Source organism: Coptis chinensis, chromosome 3 (genome assembly GCF_015680905.1).
Source record: "Coptis chinensis isolate HL-2020 chromosome 3, ASM1568090v1, whole genome shotgun sequence".
Classification (NCBI taxonomy): domain Eukaryota; kingdom Viridiplantae; phylum Streptophyta; class Magnoliopsida; order Ranunculales; family Ranunculaceae; genus Coptis; species Coptis chinensis.
In genome coordinates this window covers 81,987,738-82,007,694 of record NC_141458.1, presented here as the reverse complement: position 1 = coordinate 82,007,694, position 19,957 = coordinate 81,987,738, and the positions used below count along the sequence as shown (strand labels likewise).

Sequence of the window (19,957 nt, the reverse complement as noted above, 5' to 3'; positions counted from 1 at the left end):
TTGGGTTTTAGGTTTAGGTTTTTGGAAAAAAATTGGGTTTGAGATTCAAGGATTCAAGAATGGTTTGATTAATGGTTGTAATACGTAGCGGATTTCAATGGTTTGGCTCCGATACCATGTAGAACCAGAGGATTCAATTCAATTCAGTGTATATTTACTTGATTGTATTCTAAAGAGGTTACAATTGTTTATATAGAGGTTGCTACAAATAGAAACAAAACAGTCGGTAGCTTGAGAAACACAGTATGCGAGGGTGCTTTGTTTATATCTGGAGAGAGCGAGGGTGTAAGCTCTTGGACTTCGGTCATGCCTGAGGTGCGGGGTGCGCTCCATCATGCTAATATCTGAGCACGGCCTGCGCTCTATACATAAAAAGCAATATACAACTTTCTACAAACCATCCTTCCACGTTGGGCATGTCATAGAGCGAGAGAGAAATCAACTTTGGAAGTGTCCTAGAAGTCCCTAGCCAACTAGGTAAGAGAACACCTGGGTACCCTTGTATCTGCAACTCTTGTATGTTCGAATGTGGATGAAGTCCTTCTAACACCTCCTTGCTGATGTTTTCATGCAAAGGATCAACACCTTCTTGATCATCACCACCTGACCACCACAGATTTAACTTTGCAAGCCTCTTTTTATTCCTCAAGTTAGCTTGTTCAGCATCCTTTTGATTGCAGACATGCCCAAGCCCTTTTATCGATAATTCTCCTTTGATCTGGTTTAGTCTTTCCAGCTCTTGGATACCAGCACATTCTGTACTTGAACACACAGCAAACATGGATAATGTCTCAAGGCAAGTCAACTGACCAATTCCAACTGGCATGCCAGTCAACACTCCACCACCGTGAAAGAAGAAATCCAAGTGTCTGAGGCTCCTAATGTTCCCCAAGTACTAATTCGGATACACTTTGAAGTTAGGACACCTAAATAGTTTCAAGGTCTGTAAATTGGTTAGGTTACAAGTAGATTCAGGCAATGAGGTGATATTGGTCTCAGAAAATATTATAATGGTCAAAGGTTGACAAACTCAAATGTCTTTTAGTTTTTTTAGCTATTGACAAAATGGTATATTGGCTTTTTTATAAAATATATTGTAATTTTTATGTTATTACTCAACACCAATATCTGCAAGGTTCTTAGGCTACATACGGATTTGGGTAATGATGCAAGGTTAGTGTTGTGAAGATTGAGATACCCTATAGGTGTTTTAGATGGGCAATCCAAGGTGGTAGACTTCTAATATTAAACAAATGTCTCAAGTCTAAAACTCTTAGGCTTTTGAGTCGTGAAAAACTTGATAATAAGAGGTCTAATGTGAAAGTAGTATGATGTTGGATTAAAAGGAGCGTACGAAAGAATAGTTGGGATCTGGAAAGGGTGCTGAGAGTGGCTAGTGATGCTGGCGAGTCACTGATCATTGATACATGCCTCCTCCTTTGGGGAACTTCTTCTATCTCGCTAATCTTCATGCTTGAACATTCAGTGACCATAGCAGAGCATGCAAGATCATGTAGGAGATCGTGAATCTTATAGGATATTGATGTTGAACGTTTATCTTCATGAATGTCTTGGAAGAAGGACCGATGCAGAAGCTTGTAAAAAATCTCATCACCAATATTTTCTACTTCCATCTTTCGACTCGATTGAATAAAACCATTCGCCATCCATAGATGAATCAATTCTTCTTTGTCAATTTCATGATCTTTGGGATACACTGCACAAAAGGCAAAGCATTGCCTTGAAAGTGGTGTTAAATGATTATAACTCAATCTCAAGGCAGGTAATATGGTATTCTCTCCCAGCTCCTGTAGATTCCAGATTTCACTATCCCCAACAACGATCCAAATTTCCTCTCTCATGAAGTGCAACAAGCTTCCTAGAGCTTTTACAGCAAGAGGCACACCCCCACAGTTGCTTACAATCTTCAGACCAATTTCTACCAAACACGGATTGATTTCCTCATTTCGTGTGTCAAATGCATATTGCTTGAACAACAACCAACTATCATGCTCTAGTAAAAATTTCAAATTATGCGTAGGACTAATGATAAACGTGAGAGAGTCTAAAACTGGTTGGACAGTGATAGAGTCTACTACCGTTTGGAGACGAGTTGTTACAATAACTGAACTTCCTATAACTCCACAACAGAGAAGACATTTCAATTTGTCCCACTTCTCGCGGTCATCATCCCAGATATCATCCAACACAAGCAAAAACTTGTTAATCTTCAGTAATTTTTTGAGGTGGTTTTGCAATGGATCCAAGTCCACGAGATCACATGGTTTTTCAGACAAAGATTCAATCATCATTTTTGTGAGCCTTTTGACACTGAAATCTTCGGAGACACATATCCAAATCCTAGTCTCAAATTGCTCTGCTACCCTCTCATCATTATAGATCAATTGAGCAAGAGTAGTCTTTCCCAAACCACCAATACCAACTATCGGACAGATACATAGATTGTTTTCACTTCTTGCATGATCTAGCAAAACCTCTATGATACTCTCCTTATCCCCATCTCTTCCGTAAATTATTGGCTCCGTCAGAATGGAGCTAGTTTCTTGGTTATGAGTATGACCACCAAACTCAACTCCACTCGCTTCGAGTCCAGGACTCAAATGTTGTCAAAGATAACTCCAAGAAATGGAGAGACGATCACTTGAAGAGCTGTATCAGCCATCTCTCTTTTTTTCTGGAACGATACAAAACTGGTACAAGTGCAGTACGTTGACCTATGGGGGTACCCTGGACTTATCACCTGTCACGATGGATAACGCTTCAATTATTGCTCGGTCAACTCCTCCTCCTCCGCGTTTGATTACTAGTGGGGCAATTTTGTTTTATATTTGAAGTGGAGGTGATACAAGAACACTTATGCTGCTCAACGATTATAGGTGCAGAGAATAGTGACTTTCACATTTGATGATGCTGAAGAACAGAATCTGTAGGGGGTCTGTAAAAAAATACATATAAAAATCTATGGTCAAGCAAAATTCATTGGTCCATACTCCATAGAATATACACTACAACAGTACAACCAAAAGAAGTTGTCCTTCCCCTTCAAAAGAGTATATACGCAACGCTCTACACCTCACACACAAGTACACAACAGTTGCTTTAGCCCTTACATTTCTCAAATATTATTATACCAGCACCAACCCCTACAGTCCGAAAAATTCAAAGCAACAGTGGTTGTTCCGCAAAACAAAGTTATCAGTTGTTCAAAGCCGAAACTGCAAAATCCTATCACACAAACATCTCTCGAGACTTCCATGGATGTTACTCTAAAAGTTGTTAACCTAAACCCTATACCAGTAATTATATTCCCAAGGCATAATCTCCCTGCAATAACTCCAGTCCAACGTACTGTACCTTGGATTATGGATCTGCACAAGATAGAACGACTACATTAGAGGTTACACGTTGTTTGAGGAGAGGGCGTGATAATTATATATATACAGATTTATCAACAACAAAAATATTAAAAAACGCATTTTCATGATAATTTATCAATCACAATTAAGTCCGACTTCTTTGTAGCCAAACGTAGACACAAACTTACCCAAGCAATATATAACCCATTTGACCCGAGGAATTATTAACATGTACCATATTTACCACCATTTGAATCTTCTTGACACTGAAGGCAGCAGTGGTGTCAAGAATTACTCAGGGTCCTGAAATAGGACCTACACCAACCATTCCCCTATACACACTACTAAAAGAGGCACAGTAAACCATCATCAAGCTTAAATAGTAATTTCCGGTGGATAGTAAGAACAACCAGAGATACGGCCCCTAATCCCGTAAGTAATCTGCCAAGTGTCGACAAAAAACACTTGCGGTAATGCAGGACAGGTCACACCAATGAGGGTATCACTCACAAAAGTTTGTGTTTGGATCATTAAAGACATCCTTTTCAGTACAATTAAAGAAGAGGTAAGCATTGTGATATAGCGTAAATAGTAGGTGACTGTATCAAGACTGAACGGCCTAGTTGGAGAAGTGATCTCCATCTTCATCTTTCCAGATAAATGGATCGGAAAATAGGATGTGGTTTCAGAGTAGCTAATGTTTTGAACTGGTATCACCTTCAACCTGTTCTAAACTCAGGTTTTCCGACATGGGAGCAGACAAATATTCCTCTGGAACATGGCAAAAAAAAAAACGGGGTGTTCTACAAAGGTTGTTGAAGGAAATAACGGCCTGGGAATCATTACAAAAGTTTCTATTAACAACATCCTTTTCACTACAATTAAAGAAGAGGTAAACATTCTGATAAAGAGCAAGTAGTAGGTGCTTGTATAAGACTAAGACCACCATGTAGGATAAAACAGCTAGCATATGAACTCGAAACCACTCAAAGTACCAAAGCTCAAAATTGATATGATTCACCCTAAATCCCATTAAGGAATCAGCAAAGTGTCGACAAAAAAGTTTGCAGTAATGCAAGACGAGTCCCACTGATGAGGGTATCATTCACAAAAGTTTTTTGTTTGGCTCTATACTGTCAAAGGTGATGCCTAGGGAGCTAATTTGTTGGCTTTCAAGGACTGCTTCATATACCTTGCCTTCCAATATTTCATAGTTTTTCCCTTAAAAAGTAAGCTTAAAAATGAAAAGAAAACAATAAAATCTAACAATGTTTGTAAGCTTAAATGCAATTACTATATCATACAGTGTTTCTTCGAGTTTATAACACATAGGATCCCTAAAAATATTGTGTGGTGCCTAGGTGTTCATTGACAGTCCACCACTTCGCCTCACATAACGTCTTTGATAGCATTGAAGTGCCACAGTGAACGAACAAAACCAAAAAAGAGGGCCCAAGCAGTAAGCATTCTGATAAAGTGCCAAGTTTAGGTGCTTGTATCAACACTGAATGGCCTAGTTGGGCCGAAGCTAGGAAGCACAGATACGGGATACGGATACGCGAACATGACATTTTTCAAAAATATAGGACACGGATACGTCATGGACACATTTGAATAATATATATATAAATATTATATAATTGAGCATTTTTCACCAAATTCAAATTAAAATGGCAATTCTACTTCATAAAATGACCAATTCAAACACATTAAGTAGCAACTTACATGTATAATTTGGATTCACTTCATCTTTCTTCTCTTGCATCTCTTCTTAACTTGGATTTTATATCACTTGTTTTTTTTTGTTGAAGTTCCAAAAAAAATTCTTGTATATGTAAGATTACTGTCCCCCGCGTGTCGGAAATTAAAAATTAATTATAAAATCGGATACTCCAAATCGCGTATCCGACACGTATCGGACGCATATCGGGGCGTATTCGTGTCAGACACGGATACTTCACCCTTAGGGACGTATCGGTACTTCATAGGGCCGAAGTGATTGCCATCTTCATATTTCTAAAAAAATGGACCAGAAAATAGGATGTGGATATCAGGAACTGATCAAATTAATGTTTTTTAAATTCGATCTATTGCATATGGGAGCAGGAAATCAAGTCCCTAAAATATGGCCATGGACAACAGGAGGTTTAACAAGGGTCTTATCATGAAGTTATGATGTTGAAAGAAGAACAAATATGAAGAGCAATCCAGAAAACCTAAAAGAAAAAAAAATCAACATATTCACTTGGACACGTGTATCGGTGTATGATACAGATATGGAGTGTCTGACACGAGGACCTTTATGAAATAGGACATGGGGACATAGCTAAAGAATTTCTATTCTCTACTGTAGTTACACAACTATTTCTTTGGTTGAAGACCTATCCTTAGAAATGAATGCTATTTCAATGCAAACGGAGAAGGGGTAGTGATGCAGTTATGCGAAGCGTTACCTCTCAAACAATCTAAAATAATCGATCTCTAACCGAGAATCGATAAAAGTCGATCTTTAACCAAGAGTCGATCAAATAAAATAAATAAACCAAAAAGTGTCTTTTACAAACCCTAACATAGCCTTAAATAGGCGTCCTAAACCTAACACAAAGACTAACTTCGACACAAGCCCAAAGAAAAGCCTAGAGCGCGTGCACGCTTGTAAAAAGGCCAAACTGAGTGCGTGCGCACTTCCACCTCAACTAACAGAACAAACCAAGGGCGTGCGCTTCTCTGCCCCTCTATTCCCTATCATTCATCCTCGAATGTTACTGGGGCAAAGACAGAAGATGAACAGCAAAGCAGACGGAAGTCGTCCTCGAACTTTGCCACGATATTGACTATCTTGCATAGCTTGACGAAAATAACTCGTGGTCACAATAACGCACACAAACAAATATCTTCTGAAAAGAAAGCAATGATTCTTCTCCCATAATAAATCTTCAATGTTTTCGAGGAACGAATCTGCAAAACCTTCAAACAAATGCCCAAAACCAACACAACTAGATATTTTCTCCAAATTAGACAAACTCGGATTCACAAAACACAAAACAGATAATTTGTCATCGTCAAGAGAAGCATTATCAACCGGTGGTAAATCCCATTCGAGAAAATCCTGTTTTTTACCAACTTGATAATACATCCCCTCTTCAATAGACCCCTCATCAAACAAAGGGGGTAAATCCCAATCAACAAAATTCAATTTTTCTTCAACTTCAAAAATAAAAATTCAATTTTTGTCAACCACATCAACAAGGTTCGAAGTTTTAAAACTGTTTACCTCCAATGCGTCTTCCACTACTGGTGTTAGACGCTTATAAGAATGGTCAAACTGCCGAGTAAGGGCGGCGACCTGGTGGTGTAACGATGCTACCTGCCTAGAAAGTTCGGTCATGCGCTCTTTATCATACATATCCAGTCCGTAGCTGATTCTGATACCAACGGATGCAGTTATGCGAAGCGTTAGCTCTCAAACAATCTAAAATAATCGATCTCTAACCGAGAATTGATAAAAGTCGATCTTTAACCAAGAGTCGATCAAATAAAATAAATAAACCAAAAAATGTCTTTTACAAACCCTAGCATAGCCTTAAATAGGCGTCCTAAACCTAACACAAAGACTGACTTCGACACAAGCCCAAAGAAAAGCCCAGAGCGCGTGCGCGCTTGTAAGAAGGCCAAACTGAGCGTGTGCGCACTTCCACCTCAACTAACAGAACAAACCAAGGGCGTGCGCTTCTCTGCCCCTCTATTCCCTATCAGGTAGTCAACCAGAGATGTACATAGATGTGGTTGCATGCATAGAGACAGAAGGACATAGTTGGTACTTTGTAGGAAGTGATCTTCATCCTCATACACCCACATAAATGCATCAGAAAGCAGGATATGCGTAGCAGAGTAGCTTATGCTGTGGACTAAGTGTATACTTCAAGGTAATTCAGTTCTCCTACACTGAAGCAAACAAGAAGTTCCAAAGATTTGTCTTCCACAGACCACACCGACTATTGCTACCAAAAACATATATGCTGGAGTACTCGGCTTAAGAGCTTCGGCAAAGATTTTTTCCCTTATCCTACAGAGGCTTCATTGTTTAGATATAATGATGAAGACACGAAGAGTTCTTAAGAAATATGCATATTATAACTTATAAGAGATAACATTCAATAAAGATAAAAAAATATATAAAAAAACAATACTACAAAGGCCCCCAAATATATGACAGAAACTATAGCAAACAACTTCAAACAAAACAAAGTACAAAAAGAAAAGGAAAGTTATCAAAGGAGCCTAGGTACGTGCTCTGCAAGATGTGCTAAGGTGAGATTCACCATTACCTTGGTGTGTGTCAAAGAAACAATTTAAACTCCGCACCACTCTAATTAACAATCTCAAACTCAACAGGATTCACCCCAAATATGTCTATAGAATATGGCAATAAACCACAGGAGGTTCGACATAGTATCAGAGTAGCTTATGTTGTACCCTGGTATCAACTTACACATATTCGAAATTCAAGCTTTCTGATATGAGAGCAGACAAATATGCCTACTGAATATGGCAATAAACCACAGTAGGTTCTAGTTCTACAAAGGTCTTATTGTTAAGTTACGATGTTGAAGGAAAGAAAAGGAAATGAATAGTAGTCTAGAAAATCTAAATCATAAAATCAATATACACAAACAAAACAACCACGTGTACCAATTTCCAAATATATATGATGCAGAAAATTATACCAAAAGTAAGTATAAAATTACACAAATCAATGTTGGCTGGTGCTTTAAACGCATATCAATTTTGGTCAATACACGCAGTATTAGTGTTTTCTCAATGGTTTTTGGTAAGGAGAAAGGATTCAGCCCTAATTGGGAAGCCTATGTGTCGTTCTAATAGATTTTCAATACTTTTCTTATTTAAAATTGAATTAAAAAGTAGTTGAGGATGGGTCATCAGCACTTAAATGTCGATGGTTCATCTGGAGACAATGCAGGTAACTCTGGTTATGGTGCAGTTTATAGAAATGCTGACAATGAGATACCTCAAGTGCTGTGCAGAAACATTGGAGTGAGTACGAGTTACATAGCAGAGGTACAAGGGATCTTAGAGAGTATTGAGATGGCTATAAGCACGGGGTGGACAAACTTATGGGTCGAATCGGATTCGGTGGCTGCAGTAGTGGCTTTTGGAGAAGGTCAAATCCCGTGGTTCTCGTTATAGAGATGGAAGAAGTGTAAAGAAGCCTTACTCACTATGCAATCACAAGTATATGGAGGGTGGCAAATTTTGGTGCAGACCTAGCTGCAAACCATGCTGTCACTCTAACTAGTACTGAACCCGTTTCCCATGAGGGTAGACCCCCTGGCTCACAAGATGGGAATCTCCTGCAACTTACTATTGATTTGATTAAAGGTTGTAGGGGTATCTACAAACCCCTACCAACCTCTCTTTTTAACTTGTACATTCTTTTTTCATTATAACACAAATTTGCTAACTTAGACAAAAAAGTTAACAAAAAAATTGACAAGTGATGGATATACACCTTTTAGGCAAACTCCACCTTTGTTTCGGAATCAACATTGGGGAAGGTGACATTCTTGGGGAAATTCTCCCAAACATCTCCGCCAAACCAGCCAGCTTGAATTGCAGCAGCAGCACCTAGAGCAGCTGCCTCATCAGGATTCACCCCACTTCTTGGACTCCTCCCAAATATATCGGCAACAACTTCTTGAACTTTGGGAACTCTTGCCATCCCTCCTACAAGGAGGACCTCATCCACATCTTTGGCAGTTAAACCAGCGCCTTTCAAACAGCTCTCACACAAGTATCTGATCCTTTCAATCAAATGATTCACCAAATGCTCAAACTTTGATCTCATAAGTGTGATATACACATGTTTCTTGTCTGAATCATCAACAGCATAAGTCAGATCAAACACCATTCCAGAAAAAGATGAGAGTTGTATCTTACCCTGCTCAGCAACTTGGCGAATGGCGATTAACCTGCCCTCTGGCATATCAATCCCCTCAATTCTTTTGAACTCATTTGACAAATACTCCATTATGACATTGTCAAAGTCCTCCCCGCCCAAGAAAGCGTCATGTTTTTCACTGATAATGTCGAGACAACCTTTGGACATCCTCAGTATCGAAACATTGAATTTCCTACCACCAAGATCAAAGACTGCTATAAGACGCTTCTTATTAATCATCCCAGAGGAGATCACAGCAGCAAAAGGCTCATTAATAGCTATGATTCGATCTAGCCCCGCCCCACCCCCAGCTTTTAATATCTCCTTAGACTGAGCATGACTGATCTCTCTTGGAATTGTAAGTATAGCTTTAGAAACCGACTTTCCAATGTACGACTCAGCAATCTCTTTCATGTTGGCCAAAATTAAAGATGAAACTGGAGTTGGGGGAAACTGCTTTCCATTGACCTCAAGCCATGCGTCTCCTTTGGGTTCCTTTACTATCTTATACGGGACCATCTTCATCTCTTTCTGTATCAGGGGGTCATCAAACTTCCTGCCTAATAGACGTTGAATCCCAAAGATTGTAGTTGTTGGATGGGTACGAGCGCAAAGCTTCGCATCAGCTCCAAACGTATCAGTATCTGTATCTACCTCTAAGGCCATCACTGCTGGTGAATCGACGATAACCTTGGCGCTTTTCCCTTCCATAACTGCCACACGTATATTAGTGGCGCCAAAATGGATACCGATATGACCGTCGAACTCTGCTTTGGTCTGTCTTTTAATGGTTTCCATAACATTTTCTGCAAATCCGCCAAAAGGGACCTTTGAGTAGAAAGGTCTAGCAAAAGTGACAGTAAGGTATCTATAAGATGGGCGCCTCAAGGATCTGAGAAGAGCCCCACAAGTTGCCATGAACAAATCTGTCCAAGATAGTGAAATCAGAGATGTTTCTCTAGAAAATTTATGCTTGAAAGCGAAAATACTGAGAATAAAACATTGTAAACTTGAAGACCGATTGTTGAGTCTCTTCTACCATGAAAAACAAAACTCACTCAAAACCCACATACAAAATGTTGTACGGGCACAAAACCCTTTTCGTGAAGAAAACTCAAATACACTACCCAAGTTGCTAAAGCTGAAATAACACATAATGTGTATTTTCCGTATCTTACTACAAATTCAATAGACAATGCCATAAGAAGTATAGTACGAAATCCCTAACAACATATCATGATTTATGCACGGGCAAAAGGTGCCAATGTTGAAGTTGAGCCTAACAACATTAAAATGTTATCATTTATCAAAAAACAAAAGCAAACAAAAGAGATAACCATTCACAGCCTTATTAGTGCAGAGTACTCATTAGTGCATTACACCCTCAAAGTCAGTAAAATCCATTGTGCAAAATGTATACCAAAGGAAACCCATTTCATCCCCAAGTTACAATAATATTAAAAAAAATACACAACCAATAAACAAAAACTCAAAAATAAAGAACCCATGTTCCAATAACTGAAAATACACAGAAACATGCTGCACATTTATATAAAAAGAGGAACAAGTAAGAGAAAATGCACCTACGTTTGTGTTGAAGAGTGCTTGAAGCAGTAGTGATTCTCTGGTTACAAAGAAAGAGACGTTGTGACTTGTGAGAAAAAGGGACCAACAAAAGCAAAAGAAAGAGTCAAAGAGAAAAAACATAGGAATGGAAGGGCTGTTACGTACTACGTAGTACTGTACCTTTTTTCTGTTTTTGTTTTGTCTAAAACCAAGACCATGTTTGTTTTTTAAAGGGGTGCATGTGTGCAACTCAAAAAGCCGTGTTGTTTTAGACTGGCGAAAAGTTTACCAATAACTTTGATTGATATAAGAATAATTCTATACTCACACAGAAAATTTGACACAATTGACCCGACACAATGACGTGGCACTGTAACATTATTGCAATATAATAAACCACAATTGCAACATTAATATTGCATCGAGAAATATCACTACAACATCAATGTTGCACTATGAAAACCACTGCAATGTCAATGTTGCAACATATCACGTCACTATGTCTTGACTATGTCATTTTTCCTGTGTCAGTATAGTATTTCTTAATATAATGGGCAACTTGATGAGGGCTTTTTTTACTTGTCCCACTCTATTTTTTGTGTGTGCATACGTTGGTATTTTTCATATTGACAATTTTGCCCCTATTTCGAATTTGTAAAAACTCCCGATTTTTAAACATAACCAACCTCCTCTCCTCTCCTCTCTAACTCATAATTCTTATTAGATTCATTGGTTGGTGTTGATAGGGTTATATACTAAAAGCATTACTTTTGTATTAACTCTAATTCTTTATATTTTGAATGAGAATCATATGGGCGTTATGCATATTATATATATTATTAGTTATATGTATGTGTCTAATACTTTATGTTGTAGATAATATGGTGTGAACACACAAAAGATCATATCATCAGTACCTTATAAAGTATAAATAATCGTTCACAACCTAGATGGATTTGGACAAACCATTGGTACGGTTGTAGTATAATCTGGTATTAGTCTATCTTGACTATAGGATTACACTAGTACACTTTGTGTGTATTGAACAGGACCAAGTGAGGTTGTTTCTCCTTATACTGACTATATAAGAGAACAAACGCCTCTGTTATTATGGATGTTTGTCCTCCTAATCCGGATATAATTACGTGTATTGTACATTACTTTAAATCATCAATAAGTGAGATTCATTGGTGAATCAACAAACTCGATGGATTGGGTAATGACATTGTATGTAAGGTGTGTTGTTGATTATAGAAGGAATCCATGTCCCGCAAAAAGTCGGGTTGATGATGTCCCCTTGAGAAGCTCAAAAAGATTGTCATGTAAACCCTGCAAGTGGATTTATTCCGACATGACAATGAGGTTGAGTGGTATTACTCAAGGACAAAAGAAGTTGATTAATGTAGTTGTCAATAACTTAACTTAATCAACGGACATTCGATATCTTAAACACGGGGAAATCAACGAGCATATAATATGAAGCCCATAAACGCTGACACGTAATTTGGGATTAGGGCGGTAGTGCAACAATGACCTTTAGTGGAATAAGTCATTTGTTGACGGACTTAAGCCGTGTGTTCTGGGCGAACATGGGAAGCCCAAGCCCGTCAGGAGGCCCAACCCTAATTTCTCCTCATGGTCCCTGTTGTAGCCTATAAATAGAATAATTTCTCTCTGGCCAAAATTGACTATTCATCTTAACAGAAAAAGAGGCAAGGAAAGATAGATCCAAAATTGGATCTAGCTTTGTGAGAAAGAAGGGGATTGGTAGATCGTTGTCCACACAACGTCCAATCTATTCTAAAGGAATACAACAGAAGATCAAGGGATTGATTGTTGATTCGGATTCATAAAGCTTGGATTCTCAGAGTTATCAAAACCGGATCTGAAAGGTATGTTTTATCTATCCAAATCGTGAGAACTCATTAATTCCGATCTGCGCGTGGTTCTCGCGGTTTGTAAAAATAGTCATTCTGAAATAACGGTTCATACAGGTGTAACTAATGATCTAATGTCCACTGTCCTGTCCAAATATGTTGTAATGTGTGGGCACTTTAGTCATATAACATTATGTCAATAATCACGCACTATACCTTGACAAACAAGTAGTAAAGTACAATTACTAGTTTTCAAAAACCAAGTTACATATATAGGATAGTATTTAGTTTTATTCATAAAGATGAAATCCGTCCTTTTTTTAAAAAATTACCTTACTTGTCCTTCATACGAATTATTTAAGAACTGGAATATGACTAATATATATGAGGAAACCTCTAGAACACCAACCTAAATCCCATATTGAGACAGTGAGTTGAATTTTAGACTACAACACAGGTGTGACGTTTGCATGAGTAATGAGTGTTCTATCTTTAACTCAAATGCTAAAGATACCGGTTATAGAGATTGATCTTTGTACCACACACACATTTCGTATCTCGGCGCACACACACACATCTCGGAGCACACACACAGGTATCGAGACACACACACACATCTCGAATTCGGATCAACGGCGAGATAACACGGTTACATAGATGATCTTTGTACCCGATTGTAGAGATCTCGAGTCCAATACTAAATACAACAACTTCATTTTTCTCCTTTGACAAAGATAATGTCTAGTAGATAATTAAATAGCTTGACCAATTAAGTTAATGTTTGGTAGACCTAAATTTTTCAGATAGCTAAAAGCCTAAAACAATTCAAGATGTTGTTGGCCTGGACTTGTAAGTTCGTTGTTGCATGCTCCTCGTACAACCAAAGAAAAAGTGCAATGGTATCGAAAAAATAATTAGATTCGAAAATTGTAAAATTTCTAAAATTTGGTCAGAATATTTTCAAATTCCAAACCAAAAATCTAATTTTTGAGCGCTTATTCAATTCCATAATTTGAAGGATTTATATGTTGCTAACCCCATTAATGCATAACTCCTCTTACATTGGTGCCCCTATAATATCTTAGGAAATATTGTATCAGCTGAGTTAGTTTGTTTTGTTTTATTTGATCTATCGAGTTTGCTTTATTTTATATATTGAGGTATAGTGAACCCTTGTGAAGCAGCATCATAAATTAGCGAAAAACTAGTGCTACAGTATATCTAGATATCACTTGGACAAGTAAACAGTTTTAGTACGTACGTGTACGTCCCGCTGATTATGAAATACAAGCCCCACTGCCCCATGCCACTTTCAAAAAAAAAAAATTTGATAAAGATAATTCTCACTTTCTTTCAATTCTTTTGTATATAAAAGTTTGGTGTTACGGTGTTACCTACGTACCTAAAAGGCTAAAACATGCATGTGCATCGTCAATAAGTAACAAACGAAAATACTCACATAGTCACGTAGTGGCATGTCTTTATTCAGCTTACGTAGCAAATAAAGTATGTTGTGAAATCAGCTGGGTCAATGGTGGGACGTGAGACTACCGTGAGAGTGTGGGACCTTTTCCTTATTTTCTGGTAAAAGAAATTCTCTACTAATTTAAAGTGTTAAACATCAATTTTTAGCCTAAAAAAACCAGATCTTAAACATCAACTAGCCATTAAGCCCGACCTCCTGGTTACCTTGATAGTCCAATATATGGTTGAATAAATTTTCTAAATATGTATGTATTTTATGAAAGTCATTAAGAATTTTTAGTTCATGTATAAACTTGCACTTACATACTGAAACGTTAAGTTTTGATAGAAGAAGAATCAACGAATTAGAACGATTTTTTTTTTATTAATTGAACTATTATTTATCTACTACTATTTATCAACGCATGTGTAGTTTATAGTGAAAATGAACGGTTTGTTAGAAGCCTTAAGTTTTCCAGTTAGGTGTATCAAATTGAAGTTGTAAAGCATGAAGAAAAAATGTGATTGCATCTTTGCAAGGGTAAGCCCAGAAAAATGCCATATTTTGAACCTTGGACATTTTTTAAATATGTAAGTATTTATGAAAGCCATTATAAGGACTTTTAGTTAATGTGTAAACTTTCACTTACATACTGAAACATTAAGTTGTGATGGAAAAAGAATCAACGAATTGGAATGAAAAAATTTGTATTAATTGAACTATTATTTATCTGCTACTATTTATCAACGCATGTGTAGTTTATAATGAAAATGAAGGGTGTATCCAGTTAAAAAAATATAGAAATAACAAAGAAATCTAAGACATAGGATTAATTTATATGCAAATGGAAGATCAGATAGTTGAGAGTCGCTATTTGTTTTCGAATTTTGAAGCGCGCAAGGCTGGAAGTATGCATTATTCATATTGTGAATAACTAAATAAATGTAGCAAAGATAAGAGAAATAGTTGTCTTTCATTCAAATGATGATTGCCCTAAATTGAATACAAACTAAACTTAAATACCTTATAATTGATCCAATCAACTCAACAAATGAGTGCCTGAAGCGACAATGGCAGAGATGATATTCTTATATCACGAATATGTATAGTATATTTGGAAGTACATGTAAGTTGAAATCAGTAAGTATCGTAGCAACAATATTTAAAATATCATTTTGAAACGCCTATAAAATCAAGATGGAATAAATATGGATTACAAAGGAGCTGAGGGTTAAGTGATGGGAGTCACAACTGGTGTCTCTTGTAATGCAGGGTTTCTTTCAAATGATGTACAGAATTAAGAATTGGACTTGAAAAGTTAAATTAATACATGACATGCAGTGACAATAAAAAAAAAATGCAACAGTAAAATGAGGAAAAAAAATAATCGGGCAAACAAACTCAAAGATTTCATACCGCCAAAAGATCATTGTTGGATCTGTGAGCAGAGAATTTCGGTTTTCCATTCACCCAATACATCGTCAGCATCAAAGAGATAGTGTATTATTGAGTTTTTTGGTTTCTTTACGTACACCCTCTAATAGATTCACCTCTATTTGGAGGATCGTATCCAATTGGTCCAACACGCCAGAGATCACTGCATAAGCCATAGTGATAAGTGGAGATCAAGTAATGAATATCACCCTCGTTTTTGTTCACACACTCCAAAAGGAACAATTGATTCCCGTGAACTACTTATAGCTTTTCATAAGAGAGACATTGATTATACTTCCATTGAACAAAAAAAATCATAATTGTTATGATCATGGCGCTCAATTATCAGACAAAAAAAATGGTCATGACGCTCTATAATCATATTCCTTATCATCTCCTTATCATGATCTCTACAAAGTGCTTTGCACTGGAGTTTCTAGTAACGAACAGCGTATCTAGTTAAAAAAAATGCAAAGAACGTCAAAAGCCCAAAGTCTTTTAATTAGGTATTTATTTTATTAAAGCCCAAACTTTGGCCCATAGTCGTGTCCTTGGTCAGAGTATTATGTATTAAGAAATTTGTGTTCATGTATAAATTTGCACAGTAGTTTATAGTAAAAACGAATAGTGTATCCAACCCAAAAAATGTATGAACAATGTGAAAAGCCCAAAGTTTGCAAATTATGGGGCCTATAGTCCATTAATTTGTTTAACTTTTTAAATTGTTTGGACCTCATTGTTTATTTTTCAAAAAAACCCATGAAAAGCCCATTAGATAACCCATTAGTTGTTTGAAGCAAATATTGTTGGGAGTCTCTCTTCTGGTTTCCTCTATCTTCTATTCTTCTCGTCAGTATATCCTTGACCAAAGAACTCGATCTCTTTCAGGTACTGTTCTTGAATGGAGCTAGGGTTTTCTTTTATTTTTTTGGTAAAGTTCGTTTTTTTATTGTTTTGTTTTATTTCTCAAAAAACTATATGTAAGTTGTTACTACATGCCTATACTTGTATATTTGAAAGTATGATGTGTGTGTGTGTCAGAATATTTATATATGAACATCATAAAACATTTTCCCGAATCCTAAACTAAATGTATGTGTTTATGTTGATACATGATATATTGAATGTACTATTTTTTTTTCCAGGTTTTCTTGCAATTTGTTCAAAATGGAAGTGTAAGTTGAGCTATTTTTGTTTTATGTTTAAATGTTTATATTTGTTATGATTACTAATTTCTCTTATTTATTTATTTATTTATTTTTTTTTTATGTTTTGTAGAGATTGTTCTTGTAAATTTCATAATTTTTTTTGTTCTCCAAAAGACAAATGGTTTGCCAAATCGTATGCTCGATATAATTATGAGTGCATTACTATTTTTGGTTTTTTTTAAATATCTCATTAAAAGAATCAAGCAGAAGAGGTGTTGTATACACCGTGGTCAATCTAATGTTTACGTGAATAGTGAAACTCATTAGTCGGTTCTAAGGATGAGGAACACATTAGATGAGTAAGTTTTTTATTTATTTTTTATTTTATTTGTAATTTATTTACTTATAATGTTATTAATTTGATGTTTATTATTATTATTATTATTATTATTATTTATTTTATTTATTTATTTTTCTGTTTTGTGAAGTGTTGGTGTTCGTTCGTATGATATAAAGATGTTTTGGGTAAATAATGAAGCGGATAATTTATGTGTGTATTATAGGGAAAACTTTAAAGGATTAAGTTTCTTGAAGAGTATGGAATATTTGGTTGAAGTTCTTACGAAGTATATTGATTTGGATGAATCCGATGAAGAGATTGTTCGCTTTATATCACCTACTTGCTTTTTTTTTTTTTTTTTTTTTTATCCTAATTTTCGTTTTGGCTGAATTGAATATTTTATGTTTGATTTGACAGGTTTAGTAGTTAACTTGCGTTAGGAGTAAAATGTCAGAGTATGGATAGGGAAGACAAATGCGTCGCTGTTGCGAACACAGAAATGGATAGGAAAGTCGATGGCTGAAGGGCTAGCTGTGGATATTTTTAAGAAAGACCTATTGATGTTTTGTTTGTTTTAAAAAGTTGGTGTTAGTTTTTTGGTGTTTGTATGGGTGTTTTTTTCGGTTTGAATTGTAATGTCTTGATACTTTGGAAGATTGTGTGTTTCAGTTAGATAAATTATTTTCTAGCTTATGTTGATCACATTGTAATGTTTAGTTTTAGCTTTATCTCTTAGCATACATTATGATAAAGACTGTGTGATTTGGTAGTAGATTTCTGAGTAAATTATGCATTTAAACTGTATTAGACCTGTCAGAGTCTGTATCCATGGTTACTGGCTATTTCTTTATATATAGTTATTTTCAGTTTCTTGTTTCCAGAAAGTCCAAATGATATGCTGATAAGCATTATCAATTGGCATTACCCGTAGTGACGATGCCTTAATTGACTTATTGCCACTCCCTGTATAGAGATGTTCAGTTTCAGAGACGGACAATGCATGAATCTTACTATAGTGCCAATCTTTTTACTCCATCAGGTAATATGCACAGTAGTTTGGTGGAAGGAAGTTTTACCATTTGCACCCCTCAGTTCTGTAGTGTTTGTTTGTATTTGTCAATGTAATAAAGTTGGTCAAGTAAATGTCGTTGGATTGAAGAGGAGCTATTTATGAAATTGTAGCAATAGTATTTATTGTGTAATAAGGGATAATCCTCTAAAGAGGTGGAAGAGGGTGGTGGATAGAGGACGCTTTTAAGTTACGGATACATTATATTTTGTTAGTATCAATGTGAATTTGTAGCATAAAACACCAATGCCATATATATTTTTGCATTTTACCCACTGTATCTCCTGTTGTTTGCTTCTAGTAGCTGGTCATATAGATAGTTTTTCCAGGCATATAAGTTGCTTTTAACCAAGTCAAGTTTCTTATTTAAGGATGTATACGACGACCTTGCATTTGAATGTTATACTTCGTAACTGGTGTGTTGGACTTGTTAATCAACGTACTTCCAATCGCATATTGCAATGCTGCAATCACAGTTTACAATTATATTTAGAAGAAATAACTAACAATCTAGATGTAAAACGTTGATTCCGTTACATTTAATTAATTGCCGAAGTTAAGTTCATACTAAAGCTTCTCATTAGCACCAACATAAGCTAGGACACTGTCAATTACAAACACCATTGGCATGCATTAGGATCCGTTACATCCAGCATCTAAAACATAGAAGTTGTTCCTGCAGAACGCATAAAGCAAGCAAAAGAATCTTAATCTCTGCCACCTACAGAAACTGAGAAGTAGAACACCCAAACTGTACACCTCCCCAAACTGTGAAGTTCATGAATCAAGAATTCTATTAAGCTTGAGATGATGCCATTTGATGGTGGTGTAGCTAATATTTTACCTGCCGTAACAGAAAGACTTGTTACTGCCCACTTATTGTTTTGATTTCCAGAGGTCTCGGCTCTGTATGAACCTAAGAACTCACATAGCCCAGAATTAAACAGTTTCAGTGCATCTTCTTGAATCTTTGCAATTCCATACTTTAACGGGCTCCATAAGAATGTTATGTGGTACGGTATCTACTGCCTTTATCTTTTTATATGCAAGTATGTTGATTTTCAACATCTTTTAATTTTCATTCCAAGATTTATGTACATGTTCTCCTCCACTTTAAGTAATCGGCTTACGAATGTGAAAATATGGATGCAACAGCTTAGTAGAATGGACTCCTGAAGAGCAAATTATCTTGGACGAAGCCTTTATCAAGTAATTTCATGCCCTTTCTATTTACCTTTCTCTATTATGTTGTTGATTGATTAATGAACTGCTACTTCTTCTTTTGTCTTCTTAAATTATTAATACGAAATAATATCTCCTTCCATAAGTATGTAGTAGCTTCTGTTTGCAAGCATTAAAACTTAAAAGACATAACAAAAGTACGTCACATGATATTGACTTACACTTAGAAATGCTAGGACCCTGCACCAAAGTAGAACTGTGTAGAACTTTTTCCTTTGGAGGACAAAAGGATTGAAAGTCCACTGCAATATAGCATACACCATATTAGAAGTGCTACTTAGTTCAAGCATAGTCAATGATGAAGAGATTGCAGTTAAGCTTCCCATTTAGCTCTGTTAGATGTGTAAGCTGTTGTAACTAAACTTTGTTAGCCAAATCTAGGCTTAAGGCTTAAGCAAGGGAAGCTACAAAATATGTATTTCTGGTAGGTAAGGATATTTAGTCTTTTATTATATCCTTCACCACATATCTGTTGAAGCT

General features: G+C 36.3%; 1 protein-coding gene and 1 pseudogene across 4 annotated transcripts; both read right to left on the bottom strand.

The window, feature by feature from the left end:
• Nucleotides 1–293: 293 nt before the first annotated feature.
• LOC147511103 (disease resistance protein RGA2 pseudogene) lies at nucleotides 294–2,624 on the bottom strand (annotated as a pseudogene).
• Nucleotides 2,625–2,953: 329 nt separating this feature from the next.
• LOC147511102 (heat shock 70 kDa protein, mitochondrial-like) lies at nucleotides 2,954–11,055 on the bottom strand. 4 transcript variants are annotated; one of them, XM_086602909.1, is made up of 4 exons: nucleotides 10,920–11,055; nucleotides 9,336–10,262; nucleotides 8,908–9,269; nucleotides 2,954–3,389 (listed from the first exon to the last, which is right to left on the bottom strand). In XM_086602909.1, exons 1-3 carry the CDS (start codon nucleotides 11,041–11,043, stop codon nucleotides 8,911–8,913), a joined length of 1,410 nt encoding a protein of 469 aa, XP_086459035.1. In that variant the 5' UTR covers nucleotides 11,044–11,055; the 3' UTR covers nucleotides 2,954–3,389; nucleotides 8,908–8,910. The 4 variants fall into 4 exon arrangements, with proteins under 4 accessions (XP_086459035.1, XP_086459037.1, XP_086459034.1 ...); XM_086602911.1 differs by having other exon boundaries at nucleotides 10,924–11,044; XM_086602908.1 differs by having other exon boundaries at nucleotides 8,908–10,262.
• Nucleotides 11,056–19,957: the final 8,902 nt, after the last annotated feature.

Bases quoted from the DNA above. Each gene is read 5' to 3' on its own strand.
- LOC147511102 (XM_086602908.1), bottom strand. From the start codon at position 11,043: ATGTTTTTTCTCTTTGACTCTTTCTTTTGCTTTTGTTGGTCCCTTTTT. The intron at 10,263-10,919 runs GTGCATTTTCTC...TATCTTGGACAG, and splicing joins ACTCTTCAACACAAACGTAG to ATTTGTTCATGGCAACTTGT.